At 36.2% G+C, this 27,784-nt stretch overlaps 1 protein-coding gene across 1 annotated transcript in view; it reads left to right on the top strand.

The window, feature by feature from the left end:
• The first annotated feature begins 1,130 nt into the window (after positions 1-1,130).
• Positions 1,131-27,784, top strand: part of LOC134210270 (nose resistant to fluoxetine protein 6-like) — a 69,494-nt gene continuing 42,840 nt past the window's right edge. The window contains exons 1-2 of the mRNA XM_062686317.1: positions 1,131-1,333; positions 1,392-1,687. Of these exons, the coding sequence (XP_062542301.1) occupies positions 1,249-1,333; positions 1,392-1,687 (381 nt within the window). The 5' untranslated portion in view covers positions 1,131-1,248. The remainder of the gene's footprint in view (positions 1,334-1,391; positions 1,688-27,784) is intronic.

Here is a 27,784-nt window from a genome sequence, read left to right as displayed (position 1 = left end):
AAAATTTTAATAGTTTAGCGTTGATACTCTATGGTTTCAATACTACTGGCAAATTGGTGGAAAGTTTGCGAATCGATTGATATATAAATCTTTAAAATCCATTGAAAGATAAAGGACCTATTGATGTTACAAATCTTACATGATTTCGTGACGGTCCCCAATTTTGAAATTCTCGTTTTACACCCTGTATCCGAGTCTTCCCCTTAGACGTAGTTTACGTCAAAAGAAGCCCAAACTCGTCCTATGACAAGTGTAGCTAAACAACAATGAACAAGATTTGCTGAGTATTGTCTAGTCTAGTCTATTGTCTTTTTCCATGCCTTCAAAAGTTTTGAAAATATTCTGTCTGAGAAATCCGAAGCATTTATCATTCGCAAATTGAACTCCAAATGAAAATTATAATTTTCAGTCGACAGATAGTTTCCGAGTGGCGTAAATACCTAGGGGAACGGTTCAGCACTTCATTTCGTAGCTCCCATTTCCATCCCATTAAAAACAAAGCAATGAAAAGGTATTTGATTTGTTATTTATTTTTGTGATTTTTTTCAGCAGTGAGCGCGCATGTTAGCAAAAAGAAGCGATAGAATTGGTGCTGTATTTCTCTGTTTTGCGATGAGATGAATATATGTTCAGTGAGATGGAAAACTGAACAAATCCCCTATATATTATCATCTATTATCCATCATTGCATTGTTTGCAGTTAGATTTAGGAGAAATGCTCTATAACACCTAAACTCAATCAGGAGGGAAAAACAAAAGTTCTAACATAATTGAATCCCACTTCTCTATAACTAAAATCACGCATTTGTTGTCGAACACCACTAATTCGTCTATTTGCACACATCACGCTCGATCGATTTACCCAATTAGCGTCCGTTTGCAACAAGGATGTTTTTTAAATTAACGATCAGAATGCATTGAAAACCTCTGCCCGAGTAGCACGAAAATTTGAAAAGGTGTTTTTCTTCGAAAAACAGATCATCAACCCAGCCACAACCGGTGATACAATCTCTCGGCTAGATAGGATAGGTACACGCGGTGCATCGTACCGATGATCATCGAGCTTAACCAACTTAACGCAGCAGCAGCATCAGCAGCAGTAGCGTTGGATGGTGGGCGCCCAAGCCCGTGCCTTGCGCCTTCGGATCAAGAGCTGGACCACAGCAGTTGACTGCTGAGTGTTGACCGGCGCGGATGGTCGCTTATTCAAAAGAAAAGAATCGCGCGTTGGAACTTTAGTGCGGTACAATGATTCGGTGGAAATTGATGCTGGCGGCGGTGCTATCTGCTTGGTGCTGGGTGGTTGTTCTGGGGGCGAACTATGAGATTAAAAGTGAGGGTGTGATTCTGCTGGGGTTGGAAAATGAGATGAAAGTGTTTTCAAATTTTAGGATCGGAGTACAACCGGATGCCGCGATTGTTCGAGTACGATCACTACGATGATTGTCTCTATAGTGATCCGGAAGAAGTGAAGGCGACGTACTGTCTGGTTCGGGCGGTGATCAAGCCCGATAACGGGTCGGAGTTGTGGCGATTGATTGAGAATTTTTCCAGTAATCAGAAGATGGTTTTGAATCATGCGGCTCTTGATCGGGGGATTTGTATCACTGATTCGGACAGAACGGAAATGCTGGGAGGTGAAAATGCAAGTGAATTGATTGTGCCGAAGTTCGACATTGATTTTCCGGTAAGCTTAAACAAATTTGAAACGAATAACGGTGCTGAAAGGTGATAATTTTTTTTCTCGTGACTTAGAAGTGTTTACCGAAAAAAACATAATGATAAAAATCGCTAATTAAACACCAAATCTACAATTTAGTCTCCCGCAATGCTTGGCTTAGCTTGATTGACTGTACACTTCGTAGTTGCTAGTCGTGATTGGCCGAGAAAGAACAAACATGCAAAGCACCAGTTGAATAGTCTTCTTGTTATATGAAAGATATTTGCTACGTACATGCTTGCGAGGCAGCAGTAGGGGATGTAATGTCAATGAAGAAGAAGATGCGCCGGTGTTCCATTAATTCAAAATTAGCAGAGGAAATTTAGTTCGACCCTCATGGCTACAAGAGAAAATGGAATCCTCTGCATCCCCGTGAGCGCCGTGGGAAAAAGAATTATTGGTTAGACGGGAAGATAATATATGGAAAGTTGCCTTGGTAAGCGACCAAATATTTCATTTGCACGAAATTCTTTTGAAGCAACCGACGGAAACCATATTCCAAATCAATTCAACGCATCACTCAATGTGTTTCGACTGATAAGTAATAACACGATCCAATGCCTATTGCATACTGCTTCTTTGGCTTTTGCATACTGCGGAGGGTTGAGGATCGCGCTTATTCCGATCGAATCGACGCGCATTACTTATTGATGTATTGTGCTTTGCAACAGAATGACAACTTTCAAGATCCTTTTTCAAGGTTCTCAAAGATGAGTAAAATTTATCCGCAGTACCAATAGCAGATGCTTTCAAAGCATTCTCCGCCAGAATCCACACGTGGCAGCCAAATTTTCAAAAACATCGAAAGAGCCCGATCATTGCGACTTAAAATAAGCCGAGTAGATTTGTTTATGAGTGGTACAATACAGTCGAATCTCTAAATCTCGATGTTCTATATATCGATATATCTCTCCATGTCGATGATCTAGTACGGTCCCATCGATCTAGTACTCATTTCAATTTTTCGTCCATTCATCGATCTCTCCTTATCTCGAAGGTCCCTTCAAAGACGAAAAGGGGAAAGACGACTGTAGGTATATAGGGGAACTGTTCCGTTTTCCATCTCACTGAACATATATTCATCTCATCGCAAAACAAAGAAATACAGCATCAATCTCGTCGCTTCTTTTTGTTATCACACGTGCTCACTAGTGAAAAAATCACAAAAATAGGAATCAAACCAAATTCCTTTTCATTGCTTTGTTTTTGATGAGATGGCAATAGGAGCTATGGGAGGAAGTGTTGAACCGTTCCCCTATTTGTTACTAGTTGACCCGACAGACGTTTTCCTGCGAGAATGCGTTTTGTGGACAGCCAATGTGTAATTTCAAATCTTATTTTAGATATGCGCTATTTTCTCAATTTTATTCGTGACTAGTTTACCCGACGAACTTCGTTTCGCCTAAAAATAATTTATTCTCTGCTTGGTTCTCGAGTTATGCAGAAATTTCTGTTTTATTTGTATGGGAGCCCCCCTTTTCCAAAGGAGTGAGGGATGTCGGACCATCTTAAGGACCTTCCCCGGCCACAAAAACCTCTGCATACAAATTTTCACGCCGATCTGTTCAATAGTTTCGAAGTCTATAAGGTTCAGACAGACAGAAATTCATTTTTATGTATATAGATTTTCACATAAATAAACATCCTATAAACCCGTCGGAGATCATAACGAACAGATTTAATGAAGATAAGGTACACCGGGGCAAGTTGAAACGGTTTTTTCAAAGTTGAACTTTGAAGCGCTGTAAAAATATCACCCTTTGATAAATTTTGAATCCGTTTGCGGAGTTTGCTAGTTCGGGCCAAAGATTATGCAAAAAAATAAACAACCTTACCATACTTTTTTTTTATAAATATTGTGTATACTGAAATAATTTTTTATATGATTTGTTTTCACTTGCCCCACATGTCGGGGCAAGTTGAAACACTGCGCTATATACAGACATAATCTTATTTTGTCGTATTACAAAAAAAATATATGCACTCAAAGAGACTCAAGATGCACGAGGTTGTAGAAAAAATATGGTTATTCAATTTTTCCATAGCAATATATACAGATAAAGAATACAGTAAAATTCCGATTTCATCACTCCCTGGTAAATTTTGGCTTAGCTTAGCTTAGACTGACTGTACATATCAATGGTTGCTACTCCGTTCATCACTCCCTGGTAAATTTTGGAGTGATAGGACATGTATAACCAATAAATCAGATTTTTTTTTATTTTCGATATTTTAATCCATTTGACAAATAAAGCCTGTCCACATTAATTTCGGACACCCATCTCATAGCGCGATTTTTGAAAAATTTTAAAAACCACTGGGACGATCCATTTCTATGACAGCTCCATCTCTTCGCTATATGTGCTGCCTTCAACATGTTTTAGCTCTCGTCCAAATTGATGTAATGGCGATAAATCAATTGAACATTATCTAAGAGTCCGGAATTTAACGCGAACAGGTTTTATGAATCAGTTTGTGCCTTGGAAAGGAAAAATGCGTGCACAGTACCCGTTATTTCTGGTTAAAAATGATTACAGAACTCTTCACAGGTACTCAGAAGTCATTCATAATAAACCACATGTCGGTAGAATTTATTTCATGAGAGTCGTTGTTGTTTGCGGTATTATTTACGGAAATAAAAAGAACGACTAAATTTTAATTTTTTTTTTGGGCGTGACAAAATCGGGTTGAAAACGTAATTAAATCGGGGTGAGACAAAGTCAGTGAGTAAAAAAGTCGGGTCAACACTGTATAATTTCAAATTCTGTTTTTCAATCTTTAGATATGTTGTTTTGTTTACATGGAAAATATGAAAAAGTCAGAGAAAACTGACATGGAACTCTTAGGCGAAAAAGGTCAGTATACAACAAAGTCACAAACGTAATTTTCAGGGACCACTCTCCACTACGAGGAGAAGTAGATTAAGAATCTCAAAACTTAACCATACAGTTTAACCATGACACCTTTCATCTTATTTTTAAGTAAAGATTGTAGGAGAGTTGCATTCATGGGTTGGGCGGAAATTTATTAAATGTATTTTCAGAAGTTTGGACTTTTTTATGCATTTTTGTTCTCCGAATGGATTTACGGGTGACGTTTTAAATCGTTGTTTCAATTTGACCCGCATCACGCATTTCTATTTGCCCCGATGGGCTAAAAATGGGGAGAAATTTAAAACAACCATATTCCAAAAATTAAAACGGGTCTTTCATCGTTTTGCCTTTCTCGTACACTAAGTGTACGTAAAGGCTATAATATTGCTCCAAAAACGAAATTTTGATAGGAGGCCTGGAGGGCCGATTTTTATATACCGATCGACTCAGCTCGACGACTTGAGGTGATGTCTGTATGTGTGTATGTATGTATGTGTGTGTGTGTATGTGTGTATGTGTACAAATTTTGTAGACACACTTTTTTGAACTTCCCATTGTCCGATTTGCTCGCAACAAGTTGCAGTCGACGCGGAATTCAGTCCCATTGTTTGCTATTGAAAATTAGATCAATAGCTCATCGCAATCTGGAGTTATGGCCATAAAAAAATAGCAAAACGTTCCATGCTGAATTCACCTAGATTCGAACCGCTGACCTCTGGGGTGGAAAGCGCTTGCTATACCACAAAACCATCGGAACACACATGGTATGGGTAAATATTAGTCGTACAGTATTCATCAAATTGGTATACGTTCATTTCTTTTCAAAGTTCACTCTGCTAGGGTAACGGTACCAATATTGGAAGTATTATTGAATCAATGAAAGAAAATATATATTTGATAATTCGAAATTGATAGTTTTAATGCATTAACTAATAGACAAACTTTGAATTTGCTAGAAATGAAATTGGATTCATTTCGTCTTGATAGCTCCACTATACTGCCGTCGCAAGCATAATCGTCCAATATTGATTTTGCATGGAAGAAAATATGGAACAGTTACGCCTGCGCGGCAGTATATAGGTAGGGAAGCCAATTTGTTTGGGAAATTATTGGTTAAGGGTGCTCCTCAGGTTACGGGTGTCCTATGGAAATTACTAACAGTAAACTTTTTACGATAGGATATCCGTTCAGTAATTAAAAATCCTCTTCTCTGCTAAACGTTAGACATGACTTTTCTCATGTCTTTTTGCTATCAAGCGCTAAGAAAAGCACAAATACCCTATATAACAGCACCGTGCTTTATTCAACACGTTCAACGTTCTCCCGTATGAATGCGCCTAAAAGAAGGAATGGCAATGTGCCGTCGCGCAGTGGTGGTCCCCCATACAAATACTCGACTGTTTAGTCGATTGCGCTTAAAACTTAGCAACAGTAATTTTGTAACGCTGAATTCATTTTGAAATTTAAATAGTTATCCGACATATACTCTGCTATCCAAAGACTTCCGGAAGCCCATGACTTAGGATCTGCAGCCACAGTAGCGTCTCAATTCTAGCCTTGAAACAGTAAATTTTCCGCTTTGGCGCAGCAAGGCGCAATTCGCCAAACTAAACACCGTTAAGTAGACAAAATATATATTTCAATGCATGATATCAGTTCTTTCCGATAAAGTTTCTTCAGTTTCTTTTGCGATAAAAAATTGAGTCAAATTTAATTTTCCTATACATTAATGTTTAGGAGATACTTTACAGCATCAAATTGAACCAAGTCACCAAAAATTAAATTTACCAACTACAATTAACAAATTGAGGAATTATGATTGACTGAATGTGCAAAATTAAATTAATATCAGCTTCACGAAAGAACGATTTTGTTTTAGGTTTTGTCTGGGTTTCCGCCACTGTGGATCGGCCGGCTTAACCGTCGTAGCATCAGCGGCAAGCCGTGCTTCTGGTGCTTCTGTTCTATTTTTACGCATATGCATCTTCTTTCGTTCAATCAGCATATAGGAGCTCAGCTGGTGTGCGTGAGGACGCTATGCAAGCACATTTCGACATTGTTGTTTCAAAAGGGCGAAAGCCGCAAACGTAAACATTGACTTCTTCTGCTGATTCCAGGAAGATTAGAGACTTCTGGCGGTATTTTTCAATTCCTTTCGATAGAAGGCGCGGAGCGCCACCAGTTCCATGTAGTTGTTAGCTGTGAGCGATCCTAGTTGTTGAGGAATTTGCAGGTAAAGGCATTGTTTACGTTTGCGACATTGGCCCTTAAAAAACACCCGTGTCGATTTCAGCGGGAACGAACGACACTGCATTCGCTTCAGTCTCTTGCCGTCTGATGAATATTGCCGTATAGGAAGCATCACCAACACACACCGCATTGCGTGAGGCAATGTTCTATTTTTAGCTCAGCTGGGTTGAATGTTGATCCGAGCAAATGAGATTTGGGGAAACTGGTTCATGAGTATTACGAAAAAAAAGAAAAATTTGGATAGCTCCGCGGAAATAACGCGCAGAGGGAAATCCCCGGTCTTAAGGTAAATCAAGGTAAATCAAAAGCTATTTTGTTTCTGCTAACTTCTCAATTTATGCATTTATGTTTCATTTCCTACCTCCATCATCTAAAGTTCAGACCTGAATTCTTTCAAATATCCCAAATAATCAGGAAAATCCCAAATATTTGAGGAAAACTTTAACTTTAATTTAATGAAAAATATATTAAGCTCTTTTAGTGGCATGTATTAAACCGTCTAAGACGAATTCGAATTATTCGTCTTAGACGGTTTAATTTAATATTATTTTGAAACTCCAAGCAAAAAAATTAAGATAATTTCATAAAATCTAATAAATAGAGGATTAGGATATGAAGAGTTAAGTTTTTTAAATTCATCATTGAATAATATGGAATTTTGAAAAAAAAATCATAGATAATGAAATCTTAGCATTTTCAAATTTTCAAACATGGTCTCCTAGTACAATAATACTTTAAAACTTTCACAATTCTGAAATTCCACCAAAAGTTCTTAGATTAAAAAAACACACAAATAAATTTCCAAGATTATGATTTGATTGACAGACTTTCAAGGTAACATCATGTATTAGATTAAAAACATACATTTAAAAAAGTTCTACGAATCCAAGGATATTTCTGAAATATCATATGTTTTATACCACAAAAAGCTCAAAGTGCAAAATAATTCGGATTTTTAGATAAACTAAGTTTTTTAATAAAACACTAGTATTTTTTTCAAATCTAGCATACAAAATATAATTTTAGAATAACGGTTACGATGTTAGTATGTATATTGAAATAGGGAGGGAAATCCCCGGTCTTAAGGTAAATCAAGGTAAATCAAAAGCTATTTTGTTTCTGCTAACTTCTCAATTTATGCATTTATGTTTCATTTCCTACCTCCATCATCTAAAGTTCAGACCTGAATTCTTTCAAATATCCCAAATAATCAGAGGGATTCAATTATAGAAATGTCATGACAATAAATATAAACAATACACACCATTAGGTTCCATTGATTATTGGATATTATTGGATATTATATGGAAAATATAAAATACAAAACAAATATTTGAATTTTCTAGTATTCAAATTTTTCTTGCAATATTATACCACACACCTAGAAAATATGAGTTTTGAAAAAAAGATGACTAGCACGAGGATCGAACATAAATCCTCTGAATGAGAGCCTATTACGTTACCACTAAGCTATCTTTGTTTCTTTTTTTTTTTTTATCTATTGCGTTTATTTAACAGGCTCAGGCGTGTATAACACTTAACGGAGCCGAGACTTTATGATATTTACAATCGATATCATCTTATTATCAACAGTTAGTAAGGGGAAAGGGTATAGACCAAGATACTCGTGGCGACTCAAGGTTAGATTGCGTAATTTCAGGACGGACTAGGTTGGGATTTAGGTTTGTGGTATTACAGCTGCTCATCCGGGTATTTGACGTCATTAACGGTATGGCGTAGCGTCGGGCTCGAGTTGTGGTTCGTCAGGGAGCATCTTCCGGATGGCCATAGCTTCGTATTACACAGAACAATAAGACAAAAACAAAACAAAAACGAGAAAGAAAAAAAAATTGAGGAATTAGACTTTTATGTCAGACGAGCAAAGAAAGGCATAGATGGCCTGCATATAAACCACATCGCGATCCCCCAAAACACCTCTTACTTCCCTGTAGGGTTGTTTACCTCGGGCCACAAGGGTATCCAATAGTCGCTCTCTGGAGGCGTCGTTTTCCGAGCAATACCAAACTACGTGATCGATGTCATCGTAACCGGCTCCACACCTACATAGGTTGCTATCGACCAGGTTTATTCTATAGAGGTGTGCGTTTAGTGAATAGTGATTGGACATAAGTCTCGACATCGTGCGAATGAAGCCTCGGCTTAAGTCCTCACCTCTGAACCACGCTCGCGCAGAAACTTTAGTAACTATGGAAAACAGCCACCGTCCAAGTTCATTGTGTGACCAAATCATTTGCCAATTTTGAAGAGTACTCTGACGGACTAATGGGAAAAACTCGTTGTTCGAGATTTGTCTATCAAAAACTTCACCTTCCTGTGCGCCCACCTTTGCTAGCGAGTCCGCCTTCTCATTGCCATAGATTAGGCAATGGGATGGGACCCATACAAAGGTAATCTTGAATGATCTTTCGACCAAATCACGCATCTGCTCTCTTACAGTTGTAAGAAAGTAAGATGCGTGCTTAACAGGTTTCATCGACCGGAGTGCCTCGATAGAACTAAGACTATCCGAGAAGATGAAATAATGGTCTACGGGCTGATTGGAAATTATCCCCAAAGCGAAGTTAATTGCTGCCAGCTCAGCAACATAAACCGAACACGGTTCTTGAAGTTTTCGGAAGGTGGTTGAATTTACGTTGAAAACACCGAAGCCAGTGGATCCGTTAATGCGAGAACCATCAGTGAAATATCTGTTATTGCAATTGACATGTTCATATTTTTCAGAAAAAATGGAAGGGATAGATATTTGTCGAAGATGATCTGGTATTCCTTGAATAGCGTGTTTCATGGACAGATCGTATTCAATTGAGGAACTGTCGTTGACGAAGTGAACTCGAGGTGGATTATAACATGGAAGACAGAGATCTGACGATATGTAGTTGAGATAGACTCGCAGGTATCTTGAACGATGAACCAGTTCAAGCATATTATCGAAGTTTTCTAATACAAGTGTGTTACTTGTTCCACATTTGATGAGTATTCTAAGTGAGAGCTCCCAGTAACGGTGCTTTAAAGGAGTGACTCCAGCAAGCACCTCCAGGCTCATGTTATGCGTTGAATGCATGCAGCCAAGGGCAATACGCAAACAACGATACTGAATTCGTTCCAATTTGATCAGGTGGCAATCAGCTGCTGAGAGGAAGCAGAAAGAGCCATACTCTAAAACAGAGAGAATAGTCGTTTTATATAGTTTGATGAGGTCTTCCGGGTGAGCGCCCCACCAAGTTCCGGAGATAGAACGGAGAAAATGGATCCTTTTTCGGCATTTCTCTAACAAATAATCAATATGGGTTTTCCAGGTACACTTGGAATCAAACCAGACCCCAAGGTATTTAGAAGCTAAAGATTGGTTTATGTCATCTTTCAACAGCTTTAGTTTCAGTTGAGCTGGGTACCGCTTCTTAGTAAACACTACCAATTGAGTTTTTGCGGAGAAAACTCGATCCCTAAATGTCTGGCCCAAACAGTCAGGTTATTTAGGAATTTTGCAATGGTCTTTGCAGGACATTTGCACATGAACCTCTTAGGGAGATCACGGCATCATCTGCAAGTTGTCTAAGCGTGCATTGTCCTTCCAAACAATTGTCAATATCTTTAACATAGAAATTGTAAAGCAAGGGACTTAAACATGAACCTTGGGAAGGCCCATGTAGCTATTTCTGGAAGTTGTCAGAGTGCCGAGAGTAAAGTTCATATGTTTTACTGACAACAAATTGTACAAGAAATTATTCAAAATAACGGGTAATCCACTACTGTGCAAATTTTCCGACAGTACTTCTATGGAAACAGAATCAAAAGCGCCCTTAATATCCAAGAAAACTGAAGCCAGTTGCTCCTTGTGCGCATAGGCCAGCTGTATATCTGAAGAGAGCAACGCTAGACAGTCATTTGTTCCTTTACCTTTTCGAAAACCGAATTGAGTATTTGACAGTAATGCATTTTGCTCGACCCAATGGTCAATTCTTGAAAGGATCATTTTCTCCAATAATTTCCTCATGCACGATAGCATGGCAATCGGTCGGTATGAATTATGATCAGACACTGGTTTCCCAGGCTTTTGAATAGCTATTACTTTGACCTGTCGCCATTCTGGTGGTACGATGTTGTACTCCATGAAACAGTTGTACAGGTCAAGTAATCGTCTTTTAGCGATATCTGGGATGTTTTTAAGAAGATTGAATTTGATATTATCGCATCCCGGAGAAGAATTGTTTGATGAAAGAAGAGACATAGAAAGTTCCAGCATTGAGAATGGTCCACCCAAAGAACCGGGATCAGTGACTGATTCTCGAAATAGCGGTTCTGCTGGTACGGAATCTGGGCAGACCTTTTTGGCGAATGTGAATTTCCATCGATTGGAGTATTCTTCACTCTCATTGGTGGAAATGCGGTTCCGCATGTTGCGGGCCGTTTTCCAAAGTGTTGTCATTGAGGTTTCTCGTGATAGTCCCTCAACAAAACGTCGCCAGTAGCTACGTTTTTAGCCTTGAGAAGATTTTTGAGCTTTCTTTCAAGCCTCAAATACTCTTCGAAAAGCTCAGACCTTCCGTGTTTACGGAAAGCCTTGAAGGCATCAGATTTCTCGGAATACAACTTAGTACATTCATCATCCCATCCAGGAGTGGCTGGTCTTCTTATGACAGATGTACTTGGAACGCGTCGTTTCTGAGCTTCTAGTGCGCTTTTATGAATCAATTCGGTAAGGAATCGATACTCATCCAGTGGAGGAAGAATATCAGTTGATTCAATACCAATTTTTACCGCCGATGCAAATTTTTGCCAGTCAATGTTTTTCGTGAGGTCGAAAGGAACATTAACTGGCACTGATCGTTGATAACCGCTTTTGATTGTGGTGACTATCGGCATGTGGTCACTACCATGGGGATCTTGGATTACCTTCCACGTGCAATCTAATGATAGTGAATTAGAGCATAAAGACAGATCTATTCGACTCTCCTGACCTTGAGGTCCTATTCGAGTTACTTCGCCTGTGTTCAAAATATTCAAGTTGAAATCGTCGCACAAATCATAGAAAATAGGCGCTCTGTTATCGTCTCTAGTTTCGCCCCATGCAATACCATGTGCATTCATATCACCCAGTATTAAAACTGGGGATGATAAAAGAGAGACTGCGCTCCAAAGATGCCGACGATTAAGTGAGGCATATCTTTGTTTCTTGGGAGAACAGTGTTCGAAGAACAAGACTTTACGCGATATGCAATAAATAACTATTTCACTGCAGAGGGATTCCACGGGGGCATGTCAGTCGATCCTGAGCGACCATTTCGAAAATATTTGAAACTCTGCACAGTTTTTCAATTTCATCTAAATCGTCATTTTTCGATATCAAATCTTCATATTGAGTCACGACTAACTTTTCAAAAGGGTGTATGTGAAAATGGTTCAAAAATATTTAAAAAGCTGCACAGCAAAAACGGAATGTTCGATTGTTATGATTTTTTCAGCAAAGTTAGACAACTAAATGGTGATTCTTAAGAAAATGTGCACAGTAAAAAAAAATTTTTTTGCCTTTAAGAATATCATTTTTGTCACAAAAACTCAAATATCTCAAAACCCTATCTTTTTTCGAACGTAATTTTTTTAGGGAAAACGGTCCATTATATTAGCTATCTACCATAAAAATTTGGTGATGGCAAACTAATAAACAAAAAAGTTATGACATTTCAAACATTTCACAATTTTCACATTTAGTAAAAAACATTTTTTTTTTTTTCTGTGTAAGTTATTTCGAGAATTGCAGTTTGATGCAGATTTTATTGTTAAGGGACGTGATTTAAACAAGTTGTTTTCATGATATTTTGATTTAATTATTCATAGCATCTATAAGAAACTTAGACACGATCCAGTGTTGTGATCAAAAGTATTGATAGTGTCATAATTTTCATTGCACGTGACTGGCGAAAAATTCTTTTAATAGTGTTGAAACCTGTTGATAATAACGTTGATAGAAACATATCAGAAATGTTATTTTTAAGACAAAAGCTGCAAAATCAAAGATTTATATACACGTGTACGTCTATAGTTTACCTGCAAAAAATATACCTCTTAGAGAATAGACTTTATGATCGGGAGGAAACGGGTATCTTCAACAACAACAAATGCATGATAGGTACATACCATGACAATGCTCACGAAAAAGCAAAAAATTACTACTACTAAGGTTGTTAAAGATCTTATAGTAATTTTTTTCTTCAGTCAAGCAAATGACACCAAACTAGTCAGTAAAAACTTAAAAGTGATTTTGTTTATTGAAATATTACGAACAACATGAGTAGCCGCTTTCTCAACTGTTGTAGGCCGTTTGATGGAAAAAGTGTTCAAAAGAGTTACGAAATCTCACCGAAAGCACCATAGATAAACTGAAAGCGACTGGTTATGCTCCAATGTCCACATTGAATACAAATTTACGCATTTGCACGTCCTGCCGTCTAAACGTTGACAAAAGAGCAATCTGTATATCATCGGTTGAGCAGAGCGCAGGAAGTTCGAAAACGACAGCAACTGAGGAATTGCCAGATGTATCGACAACAACTGAGGAATTACCAGAAGTATTAGGTGCTGAGAGCCTTGCCACCGTACCATCAGCGAAATCTGTTTCAACAAATCAATCGGAAGATGAGTGTATCCAAAAGGTCAACATCGAACGCTTTAACGAGGGCATAGCTGGGATAAAAGTGACTCCGATTAAATGGAGTAAGATGGACTACGTTTATTACCCGGAGAAAAAATACCGTGAAATAAACGAAGCTGTACGAAGAAACCTCTTCAAATTAGGACCTGATGATGTGGAAAATACAGACTACGATGAGGTAATTGTAAATATGAAGGAAAGGTTCTCGAATGCAGCCACGACAAGGAAATAAAAATTATTGATTTTGTCGATGCTGCCAAGTTCGTGGTCTATTCAGGATGCCATTGATTAGTTCAAAACCAATAGAAATACAGTAAAAGAGGCAAAACAATTGAAGAATAACTGTCTTTCAACCAAAAATACTAGGTCTAGTACTGCATTAAGAGATGAGACAAAAGAAATAGTAGTTCAATATTTTGAAGATGATGAAGTAAGTCGAGCTATGCCTGGTCAAAAAGATTATGTATCAGTAAAAAAAGATGGAAAGCGTCAAGCAATCCAAAAACGATTAATGATGACGACTTTGAAAGAAGCGTACACACGCTTCAAGGAAATTCACGATAATATTAAAATAGGTTTTTCCTCATTTGCAAGCCTTCGGCCAAGGCAATGTAAGCTTCTTTCCAATTCAGGAACACATAATGTGTGTGTGCACAACCCATGAGAATATTAATCTTATTTTACATAGTTTGAAAAGAATCAATTTAACAAAGGATATTAAAATGTTAACTGGTAGTCTTTTGTGTGAAAATACAACATCAAATTGCTATCTACGATCTTGTTCGGATTGTCCAGATTCTTCATCATTGGAAAATACTTTATTCGCTGAGTTTGAAGAAAATATATTGATCAGTTATCATTTGAGCAATGGGTGACCACGGATAGGTGTGACATAGAAACTATTGTAAAACCTGTAGATGAGTTTGTGTCATATTTTTGCTTGAAATTAGAAAGTTTAATCCCTCACGATTTCATTAAAACAGAACAATCCAGCTTTTTAAAAATACGAAAAATACATTACAAAATGGTGAATTTTTAGTCATTTGTGATTTTCTGAAAATTACAGCTTTGTATTGCAAGATGAAGTGCAGTCCCATCACTGGAACGTACAACAAGCTACAATTCATCCATTCGTTATTTATTTTAATGGAAGTACGCAAATTGAACACTTAAGTTTTATTATAATTTCCGAAGATTTAAGACACGATTCAGTATCCGTAAACTTGTTCATTGAAAAATGATTAACTTTTACGCGTTGATAAGCATAAAGAAGTCAAAAAGATATATTTCATGTCTGATGGAGCAGCGTCGCAGTACAAAAATCGTAAGAATTTTTCGAGCCTATGTCAATTTAAATCAATGTACGGAATTGATGCAGAATGGCATTTTTGCTACATCACATGGCAAAGGTCCTTGTGATGCTATTGGAGGAACAATAAAGCGCATGGCCACAAGAGCAAGTTTAGCCAAAGAACGTGAGCATCCAATTAAAACTGCGAAAGAACTTTTGATTGGGCAAATCGTAGAAAAGAAAAAGATTTAACCAAATTATCATTTTGTTTTACTACTACTGAAGAGTACGAAATAAAGGCTTCAGAGCTCAGCGAGCAATTTAATAACGCGAAAACGATCCAAGGAACCCAAAAATTTCACTGTTTCATTCCATTGTCGGAAAATAAAATTAAAGCAAAACTATACTCAAACTGTGCTGATAATAATTCAAAAGTGTTCGATATTTTAAAAATTTGAATAAAAATAAATAAAAAATAAGTATTAATAAACTGTTTTCATGATATCATAACCCATACCAAAATTCAAACCCAAAACTTTTAGAGTTTCTATAACAACATTGTGTAACTGCCACATTTAATTTAATACTTAGGATAATATTAATTCATTTTTATTTATTTATACATATAATATTTATACATATAATATACATAATATCGATGAATACATAAATATGGAATATCATACAAACAACTTGTTTAACTCACGCAAGGCCCTTAACAATAAAATCAGCATCAAACTGCGATGCTTGAAAAAAGAAAATACACGGAATTTTTTTTTTGTTTACTATATGTGAAAATTGTGAAATGTTTGAAATGTCATAACTTTTTTGTTTATAATTTTACCATCATCAAATTTTTATAGTAGATAGCTAATAGAATGGACCGTTTTCCCTAAAAAAAACGTTTGTAAAAGATAGGGTTTTGAGATATTTGAGTTTTTGTGACAAAAATGATATTTTTAAAGGCAAAAAAATTTTTTTTTACTGTGCACATTTTCTTAAGAATCACCATTTAGTTGTCTAACTTTGCTGAAAAAATCATAACAATCGAATATTCCGTTTTTGCTGTGCAGCTTTTTAAATATTTTTGAACCATTTTCACATACACCCTTTTGAAAAGTTAGTCGTGACTCAATATGAAGATTTGATATCGAAAAATGACGATTTAGATGAAATTGAAGAACTGTGCAAAGTTTCAACTCAATAGAAAATCATGAATTAAAAATTTTCTTAAATTTTGATGCTGTTGCTTGGAATCGCTCAAAAAGAGTTTATAAAGACATTTCTCACAAAATTTTTGAAGGAATTTTTGAAAGAACTTAGTGTAAAAATACTTCATTCGAACTTGGCCAACTTCACTATTGATCCCACGACTGACTTCCCACAAATCACACCGAAGAAATACAAAACCGAACTAGCTTGTTTGTTTGCTAAATGTAGACTCGTTTATTCGTCATAAGGAACAAAGGTTTGGGCACGCAGGCCTTTCTTATTATATGTATAGGTATTTTAGGTAATTTCGCCCGGTAGGGAGCTGAAGGAATTCCCGCAGAAAAATCAGGAAGAATCTTCTCAGTAAATTTCGAAAAAAAAATTCTAGGGAATTTCAAGATGAATTTCCGAATGGTTCCCAAAAGCAATTTACGAAGAAATTTCTTTGTATTAATTTCTAAAGAGATTCCTGAAAAAAAATCAAAAGAAATGGAGAATGTTGTGACGGAACTATTGGGGGCCTTCACAAATTACGTAACGTTGAATGGGGAGGGAGGGGGTCGAGCCGAGCGTTACGATCCATACAAAAAAAAATAAACCTTTCATACAAAAAGTCACAAAATCTGTGATTGAAATTCTGTAGGAATTTTTAGAGGAATTCTAAAATATTTTCTGTCGAAGATTGCGAATGATTTTCGGAAGGTATATCCGAAAGAATTTCTAAGAGAACTACGGAAGAATTCCTAAAGGATTTTATGAACCAATTCCTAAAGCAATTTCTTACGAAATTTTCAAAGGAATTTCCAAAAGAACGAAACTTAACGAATTTCCTAAGGTTCTTTTAAACAAAGGAATACGTGGAGGAAATTCTGACGTAATTCCTGAGGTAAATTTGAGGGACTATCCGCAAGAATTTCCGAAGAACTTTCTGGGATTCGTTTCAGGAGGAGTTTTTGTAGAACTTTCTGAGGCAATTTCCTACCCGAGCAAAGATGAATAACTAATTGATAACAAATTCTATTATCTGGTTATCAAACATATTGATAACTGAACTTGTTATCATTTTGGCTGAATTAACAGCCAACATAACAAAAATGATACCAGAATTTTGTTCCTGAAATAACTACCTGAAAACAAATTAGGTTATCACTGATACCAAATTGATAACACATTTCGTTATACATGTTATTAACTCAAATAACTAATTTAGTTATCAGCCATCACTGTTTTATCGACCAAAATAGTTAAATCTTCTTTGCCGACTTCGTTACGCATTAAAAAAAAAGTTGGCATTCACTGGGATTCGAAATCAAATCGAGTGAATGTACGGCGTCGTCTCTATAGAGGCGCTCACCCAATTACGCTTTCTTGAGGTGCAGGAGAGAAAAGCACTATGCTTTCTACGATCTTGCATTTACTGAAGACTATTTATAATCAAATCATGATGCCATGACCATTTATGTAAATAACAGTCGGCTGGACAGAGTGCAAAGCAGAATAACTTATTAATAACAAACTTAATTTTCCAGTTATATTGATAACTAGAATTGTTATCATTCTGGTTGAATTACTAGTCAACTTAACAAAAATGATACCCGAGAAGAATTCAAAATAGAGAATCAGCAATCAGGATAAATACGGTTCGTTGTCCTTTTAGTGAATACATTTTGTTTTCAGTTGTGACTAATTAAATAATAGGTTTAGGTTAGTTTTTCTCTCGAATATTATCAATCATTATGTTTTGAAACTATTACTAGCAGCGCCATGCTGTAAATCGATTTTGGTTATAGTTTCAAACTAAACCACAACCTTGCATTTCACAGTGAAACGTTTCATGTTTTCATATGCATATATAAACATAACACTGCTGATCCCAGGAAGAATTAATCCGTGAAAAAATGTTGCTATTCGGTGGTTCCAGGGCCGGACAGTTTTCGGGGGCCCTAAATGTACGAAAAGGTTGATTTTGGTACATAAGGTTATGTGGGGGCCCGGGCCATGGCCCCCCGGAATTAGGATTCGAATGAAAATTTCGTATGGGTACCTAGTCCACAACGCGCATTTTCGCCTACAATGTCTGCCGGGTCGACTAGTTAAACATATTTTTTGGGCTACTGTGATAATCCATTCAAACACCTTCCAAAGGATTTTCTATTTCACATCTCGATATTCCCATGAGTCCTTTCAACATCGACTATTGGAGGTTTGACTGCAGATGATCTTGCTCGTTTGCGTTCAAACCTAGGTTTAAACTGTCAATACTTGAGCAATTAGTCTTTGGTTGAGCACATTGCTAGATCGACTAAAGTGCGAGCATAATTGTTTTCTCCACAACACACCAGATCGTTGCAATTTCTTAGTTATCTGACACTTCCAGTTAAATTTTTCGCTTCCCCATATACATAAGCACTGTGGATCCCAAGACCAATTATATTGCGGTTAGTCAAGATTATTCACCGTTCCTGAATTAGCACATGCCCTTGAATCACATGTTCCGGAAGCTGCAAGGCCTTTTTAAGTTATTATTAAACTACAACGCTTGGTTCTCAGATACATATTTCATTATTCAACGACACCTGAAATGAAAATAAAGCTAATAAGGATAGTATAATACAACCAGGAAAATTTCAACTTTTGTGCAAATTCCTTTGTTGACAGAGAAATAAACAAATCAGTAGATATCGTTAGTAACGAAGAAAATCACCGACTGCTTAGACGAAAATTTCAGTTCAGTGTTTGGAAACAGCTCTTGTCACATTATTTATAGCATAAGCCGGATACATTTAGCAGAAGTTAGTAATGTGCCTTGCAACAAAATGATATCTTTCGTGATCATTTTTTCAAAGCTTCTACAGATCTGGCATTCATCGGTACAAACCACCACGTGGCGGTCAAATTTTCAAAATTATCATACTAGCTTTTTTGCTACAGCAGGTATGTTTTTCTTAGGCGACTACTTGGCGCTTATTTTCGACTACTTGGCGCTTATTTATTTTTGGCGCTTATTTAAAAGATAGGTTGACGCCACTAACCACACGGCCACGAAGCCCACCAGGTGCAAATTCTAGAAATTTCCCGGGTAAATTATAAAGAATTTCCTTTGGGAATTTCAAAGAATTACCTGTGTAGATTTCCAAGGATTCCCTGTTGAAATCCACAGAATTTCACGTTGAAATCAAATGTTTTAACGGGGAATGGCCGTTTGTTGTTTGGCCGAATATGTCATTAATCTGAAACTGACGACTGACATTTTAGCGAAATAAACATATATTCGATAATGTCGTTCAGCCGAACAGGTCATTTGGCTGAAAAGTCGTCTAATCGAATAAGTCATTTGGCCAAAAAGGCCTAGATGGTCTTATGGCATAAAAGGGCCAGTTTACCGAATGTGTTGTTTGCCCGAGCTGCCGAAAAAAATAGTTCGACCGAAAATGCTGTTTGGTCGGACGAGGTAACATAAGGTCGAAAACGATTTGGCCAAAAATGTTATTTGGCTGAAAGCGACGTACGGGTGAAGATCATACGGCCGAACTGATAATTTTGCCAAAAAAGACGTTTACTCCGACAGCTCATTTGTTCAAAAATGGCGTTTGGCCGAACGGGTCGACGTTTTTTGCCATATAATCCGATCAGCCGAATAACATTTTCGGCCAAATTGCCCTTCCTGCTAAACTACCGTTTCGGCCAAATGGAATTTTCGACGACAAGGCCTATTCGACCAAACGACCTGTTGGAGCATAAGGCTTTTTCAGCCAAATGACTAGTTGGGTTGTACCGTTAAAGCGTTTTTCACATAAAAACCGTATCGAACAAATGAAATTCGTCTAGATAGCTTTCGGCTTAACGTATTATTCGGCCAAGTGGTATTCGGTCAAATGACTTTCCACCGAATGATTTTCAACCAAACGACCCTTCGTCTTTTGAAAATTGTCTCGTAGAATTTCCGAAGAATTACTAAAGGACAACATAAAAAATTTCACGTAGAAACCCAAAGAAATTCCGAAAAACATCCAGTTCCGTTAGAAACAGTTTTTTGTGAAACTTAAAAAAATCACAAGGAATTTCTGTTTAGTGGAAGCTCTGGAAAATTATTGACAAGAAAAAAAATTGAAGCATGCATGCCCAGTGGCATATGCAAACTTTTATACAATTTCCCGTGAAAATTTCAAAGAAATTCCGGTGAAAACTTTAGAGCATTTCCTATAAAAAATTCGAAAAACTTGGAAGAATCTCCTGGGACAGTTCATTAGATTTTTCCGGCGAAATAAAAAGATTCTCCCGTTAATGTCTTCAAAATAGCTTTAAAAAAACTTTACGTTACGAACGTAATAAATAAATCGCCAAGCCTTCGCCGACCAAAATTATGACAAACGCCGCCGCCGCTAACGGTAGTCAGAACCCATGAACGGACCAACGGGATATTTTATTAGATTTTATATAAGTAGAATAAAGATTATTTGAGCAAAAGTTAAATTTTCAGCGACATCAAAAAATGGCTCGATTATCCGGAGGGTTCGATTATCCGGAGTGATTTTTTTTTCAACACTCCGCATAATCGAGTCCGGCCTGTATTATCAACAGTTAGTAAGGGGTGAAGGACATAAACCAAGATACTCGTGGTGACTCAAGGTTAAGAAAATTACGCAATTTCAGAACGGACAAGTTTGGGATTCAGGATTGGAGTATTTTAGCTGGTCATCCGGTTATTTGACGTCGCGAACGGTGTGGCGTATCGTCGTGCTCGTGCTCAGGGAGCATCTTCCGGATAATTCTCGTTCACGCTGCTATTCGCAGACAGCCATCAGCAACTGTAATTTGAGATTTGCGAAATTTTTTGCCAATCCTGTCAAAAAAGCTCGACAACGGTTCCAACCTTCATACCGACAGCCTTTACCGAAAAAAATGCAAACAAATGCAGAGCTATCTAGTTTTTGAAAATCTCTTTAATAAAGATAAAAAAAAAAAAAAAAAAAAATAGTTTTTGATGACGAATTGTTTGAAGTTTCATGAAACAAAAGCGAGAGAACAGATTTCACCATACTCAAATTCCGCGGAATTTCGTTTCGAATCACTTTTAAATACTACATGTCTTTAGTTTGACTAGTTACTTTACAAGAAAGCTTAGTTCATCATTTTTCTAAAAACATCCCAGAATTATACATTTGGGCTGAATGTTATTGAAAACACCTAATTACATAAAAAACTTTAGTTTGAAATGAATTCAGACATGGTTTGAACTACTGGCAACATCTCCCTCAATCTATCCTTAAAATGCTGAGAAAACTTATAGAGACGCATATTTGATTTCCTGTTCATCGTTTTACATTGAATTAGTAACTCGAAAGGTGTGAAAATCGTTCAAATTATCGATATTGAAATTTTTTTTTTTTTCAAATTCGAAATGCAAATAAAATGCTTCAGCAAGTTCAAACCACGGAACATTTTAATTTTAAATATGATTAGGAATTACCTTGTAAAAATGTTACAATTTAAACTATTTGAAAATTGTTTCTCGATTTTTCGATGACGTCAATCGATTCTTGGTAAAATTTCTTTTTAAATTATTTTGGTCTCACTCCTGAGTCATGAAATGCGGGCTTTACATCCTTTTGAAATTGTTGCTGGTGGAAAACAGGAACAAATTCAAAACGTTTTTAAATCATTCAATATTATCACTTGAACATTATACCGTTTTCCCTTACATCTCCAAATTTGTACATCCCGAAATTTTATTCAGATCTGGCAAGATTCTAATACAGAACTGTATTAAAATTAGTCATATGCTGGTTGGGTGTTCAGTGTAAAAAACTGAACACCCAACCAGCTATGACTAATTTCTGCATTAGAATCTTGCCAGACCTGAATAAAATTTCGGGATGTACAAATTTGGAGATGTAAGGGAAAACGGTATAATGCACCCCCTTTGATTTCTAGCAAACTTTAACTAACTGGTTGATAACTTTAAATATTTGTAAGACCATCATCCTATGTGAATGTGGAAGTATTTTTGTATTACATAATGGAAATAATAGTAAAATTTAAACAGGTAAAGATTCGATGTAACTTTCCATGTTTGGTTGCTTAACATTATAAAGCGACGCTGCTACACTGGCCGCAAAACTTGCACTCAGTGGTTAATATGATATAAAATTGCTTCCATCTTCAACAATGTAACGTTTTTCGAAAATTGTTTCACAATTGTAAATCAGATGACATGGACTGGAAATTAATTTCACATATCTTGACTGACTCTTGGGAATCTTTTCAAATAAGTATTGATAGCTCATCAAAAATGTGCAGTCCGTTACAGCTTAGGCCATACCAGAGGAACCTCATGTACGAACAGAATTGAACAACTGTCGTCTCATTATTTGTTATTCTCAGCTATTACTCCTTTAGATTTACTACTGAGATGCAAACTTTGACCAAATACCCTAAAAAATGTAACAGACGAGAAAATTTTCCATACTACCTTGATTACGAATTCACCCGCGTTGTGTATAAGAAGCGTACTTTACTCAATAAAACTGTATCTTTTTCAAATCCCATGATATTCGAGGACTATTTTTTTGTTTCTCGTACTGAAATGTTGTGGAGCCTGCTACTGTAAAAAACATTGAGAAAAACCACGTGTACAATCCAAAACTGCAGTGCTGTAACTCATCTTTATAAATATATACAAATTAATTTTCCACGATCAAAAGACAATTTGATGCACGCTGATCCTAAGCCACAAGCTACTACTTTGTGGGATATTCATTAGCATCCCCATAATGCTGGATGATAACATTCATAGGCTTTGAAAGTGCTCTAAATAGTGTGTCGAATTAAAAGCAACACACGTTGTCAATGGCTGACTGTGAGGTGGTGATAATTAACTTCATCAGATGTCCAGCATCTAATGTCCCATCTCTATGTTACGCAATGCAGCCATTATGATATTAAGAATTTGTGCTTCTTTTATTATATTCATATATTGATGATGAAAGCTCGTTGGCATATGTATTGTAGGTACAGCACCATCCTGTCATTCACAACACGATGTGGTTTTTCGGCTTTCACCTACTCTAGGTGTCGTGCTGAGATTTTCATTTTCATTGGGAGAAGTCACGCGAAATTTACATAAAACCCCCTTTCTCTTTCTTGGAAAACCTAAACACTAAAAAAATATTAGGACCACATTTTCATAGAATTTAATTTTATGAAAGTGTGTCGAAGTATTGTAATCAAGCAGTATTTGCCTAAATAATGTTATTATTACAACATCCAGTTTGAAAATCAGGAATAATATTATCATTTTATCTACTAGTCATGAATCAAATAAAATCAAAATTTAATTAACTACCTACCCTAAAATCTGATTCCCAATATTTCGAGATTCTCTATGCCCTCTATGCCCGTGTTTGCGGATTTTTTGAAGATCAAGCGACGAAGCTATCAATATTATTGATTTAGCATGACACATAATCCAACAATGTTAGGTCAACATAGAATCCAAGTGAGGATATACTTTCAGTTTTCTATAATGTAATTCGTTTACGTCATGACTTACCACGAAAGTTTTCCCAACAATATTCTGCATTTTTTATAGCGTTTGATAACATTCTTTTAAAACTGAAGGACACCTTGCAACAAACGAAGGAACCTGTTTATGACCAAAAAGATTACGACAAAAAAGGCAAAACTCCTGACTTTATATTTCCATGTCTTTCAGTATTCTCCTTGTTTCTGACTTAGTATTGACGTCAGAACTGGTTCATTTTTTATTATTTAAACCTGTTCCAGACGTAATTTAAAGCTTTTGAGTCAATCCAATCCGAGAATTTCAACGTTTTGACTTTTATTTTTTTAAAGTCATTGTCCCTGCAAAAATTCCTCTTTTTTTAACGATGTATCGAAACTTCGACATTTTATTTGGCACGATAATGGAATCAAATCATCGATATCGTCGATATATTGTTTTCATTATGATATATTGCCATACCAAATGATATTTCAAATATGAGAACATTTTACCAGATTTTAATTTCTTTTTGCTGTACTGAAATTCTGTACTGTCCACGAAATTTCTATCTATATTTTCATTGTAAATCCTTCCGGAAATCTACAGGAACGTCTTCTGAACGTATAGGAATTTCTTATATCCATAAGAAAACAGTGAATATATATATCATGAAAATAGCAGTAGTATTTTGGTAATTCTATAAAATGTCTACGGGATTTTTTTTTAATTTCAATACCTTTTAAAGTTTCATAGAAATTTTCCATTGTTTTTAATTCCCGCTTCCTCTCAATTTATATGAAATTATTTTGAGATTACAAGAGATGTTTCTGTAAGGTACACCGGGGCAAGTTGAAACGTTTTTTTTCAAAGTTGAACTTTGAAGTGCTGCAATAAAATTACCCTTTCATAAATTTTGAATCGGTTTGCGGTGTTTGCTTGTTCGGGCCAAAGATTATACATTAAAAAAAGCAACCTCACCAAAAATTTTTATAAATATTTGTTATACTTACATTACTTTTTAATAAGCACCGTTTCAACTTGCCCCGCGTATTGGGGCAAGTTGAAACACTGTCCTACATACAGACATAAGCTAATTTTTCCGTATTTAAAACACAATATATGTACTCAGTAAGACGCAAGATGCACGAAGCTGTAAGGTTCGCATAAAAGTCCCATGTAAATTTTTGACGATTTTGATTTTCTTTCAGAAATTAGCTTCTCCTGCTTAAACAAACTGATAGAATAGTAGACTTTGTTCTAAACATTGGAAAATCAAAACCCACCTTCTCTTATTTCAAAATCAAAACCCACCACTCTTCTTGATATTTACTCGCATAAGTCACAGTCCAGATATTGATACTTTTTTACACAAAAAATAAACTTAAATATGGTCCATTCAATTGTCCATATATACAAATAATGAATATTATGTCAAATTTTTGAAAAGATTGCAATTTTTTTCCAATTTTTGTTTTTTTTTTGTATTTCTCCATGCAAAACAAGTTTGAAAAATTCAACGGCAAATTACTGAAGTGGGATAAAACTTACATTGGACTCTTCTGCGAAAAAGGACAGTATACAACAAAATCACAAGCGTAATTTTCAGGGACCGAATTCTAGAGAATTACGCTGAAAACTTATCAGATTGATTACCTACTGGTGACCACTCGGATTACTTTTCTCGGATGGTTCATTATTTGGTTCACTTGAATTGTGCGCTTGATTAATTCGATTGTGGCTTCTTAATAAATTCACATTAATTAACCAGCGTATCTCTCATAAACTTCATGATTGGAGAAAAAAAGGGCAGTTTGCTCTTTGTTTCATTTTTTTCAGAGCCAGTGCTCCCTACGAGGAAAAGTATATTTTAAAATACAAACTTCTTTATAACTCGAGAATTTGGTGTATGGCAAAAAAATGCGAATGTAAAAAACATCAGAAAATAAATTTAGGCGAGACGAAGTTCGTTGAATCTTGGAGTTGTTTCCAGTTAAGTAATAGATACAATGAATATGTAAAATATAGCAATTACAGTGAACACATTTCTATATATATTAAATGATGAATATGAAATGAAATTACAGACAACGAGAGTAGGGAAGAATCAAGACAGATATTGCATATATGACTTTGTGTTAAGGTGACTCGGGGAGGCACTACACACCGTGTTATTTTTCCTATCTTTTGTCTCTTTTTAGCATTGTCACCTCGTAACTTTGGAGCGGGGTATTCCGGTTTTCAATTGTTTGATGTAACTGTTAATGTATCAGCATGTATATTGTGCTTCTCGCTTTTTTCTCTGTTCTGCAATTTCACTCCTTGTACCCAGGCTTGACAAAACTCCTCACCCTCGCTAGAGTCAAATAAAATCATCATCAGCAAAATGCTGCCTTCGCATCCTCACAATTGAGTGGAAGCACCTTGCACCTCGCATGTCTCGTTTCTCACTACTCACATCCCATTTATCTTGACGTGATAAATTTGACATTGACATTGACATGACATTTATCAATTGTCATTTTCCTCTTCATGCTTTTTTACTGCTCATTTCTCACACAAAGTATTTCGCTTATTACTTCTCACCTCACTATTTGCTTATCGCTTTCCACTGATCACATCTTATTTCACACTTCTTACTGCTTGCCTATCGCTTCTCACTTCTCAATACTCATTCTTTTTTCTCGCTTCTCCCATCTCACTCCTCAGTTCTCATATCCCAAATCTCAGCTTACAATTCACGATTGATTATAAAACTATTGAGGGCTTTTTAGTGGAATTCTCAATTCCAACTTCTCACTTGTTGTTTCTTACTTCTCACTTTTCATCACCCATAACATCTCACTCATCACTTTTTACTTTTATTTTCTCACTTTTCAATTCTTACTTTTTTACTTTTCAATTGATAATTATTTAAAAATAAATTATTAATTGCACACTTTTATTACACAGGTTTTATTAAAATGTGTGTTTTTCTAAGAAAAATATAGTACAGTTAACTTTTTAGTAACTTGGCACAATCTTTACTAATTTGTTTTTCCAGACTTGTGCAAATATTATTGAAAAAATGTTTTTATCTAGTGAAAAATCCTTAAGGGAACGGAAGCTTAAAATTTATCAAAAGGCGGAAAAAATCAAATTTATTTTTAAAATATTTATTATAGATGTCTTGACTATTATTTTTAATTTGTTGATCTAAAAACATGTTTAGGCGTCAGCTGCCATCGGTTTTGTAACTTAATTTAGCCTATTAACCCAGAAAATGCAATGGCTCGTATTAGCTGACTGGCGCATTTTAAACCTAGTTCCCCTACCCACCTTCTCACTCCGATTAGTACCATGCAGTTTATTTTCGATGGAAAAACTACACCTGATTATCCTTTCACTAGAAAAAGTATCAGAACTAAGTTTGAATCTCAATCTACATATTGATGAATTATCGAATCATTCAGCGCTCATTTAGCTTCGATTCAATGCAAATAAAACTAAGTGAAAAAAATCCTCTTCCCACCGCGCATGCGTCGTTGTCGTCGGTTGCACGTCGTCGGCAACGTGTTATGCAAGCAATCATTGATCATTCCCCATCGCAGCAGACAGTGCTGTCACCATGAAATACTGTGAAATCATAGTGAAAACATGTAAAATATCTAAGAAATATCAACCTGTTATCTACTAGCGTCATAATTATATCATTATTATTCTACTTTGGAACGTCCTGAAAAATTAAAGAGAAAATGCAGTAAATTTCAATTATGCTTTTTTTGTGTTTGAACAGCTGGCAACAATGTCAGCAGATGTGAACATAAACAGCTAGCATAATGAAAACATAACACAAAAATATCAACATAAATCAAAGAAAATCTATTGATTTTCGGGCACATTTCGATAGTTTAATAGTGCGATATTTACAAAGCTACTCTGAGTAACGAAAGATAGTGGTGACCCTTTTTAATGTACTTGAGTGGCCACCGGAGGTCCTTTCTAGGATCCGGAACATCCGTAGAAATGTTCATTCCATGCAACTCACCATAGAAGAACGCGGCTTTTCCAAAGCTTTTCATTAGCATTCTCTGAGTTATAGGAAATTATCATTACACATTCTTATGGACCTGGGCGGCCACTCCTTCATGAATAATGCCCGTAATATTTCGAAAAGCTGCAAACTAACGAATCTCGAATCATAGGAGCATGGTTTTACAAAAAAAATCTATTATCGCAATCTGAGCAAGACATTTTTGTCGTGACCCTCAGTTATGGACTTGAATGT

This window comes from Armigeres subalbatus, chromosome 2 (genome assembly GCF_024139115.2).
Source record: "Armigeres subalbatus isolate Guangzhou_Male chromosome 2, GZ_Asu_2, whole genome shotgun sequence".
In the NCBI taxonomy this organism is placed as follows: domain Eukaryota; kingdom Metazoa; phylum Arthropoda; class Insecta; order Diptera; family Culicidae; genus Armigeres; species Armigeres subalbatus.
The sequence above is the reverse complement of the archived record's forward strand: the minus strand, read 5'-3'. Positions and strand labels throughout refer to the sequence as shown.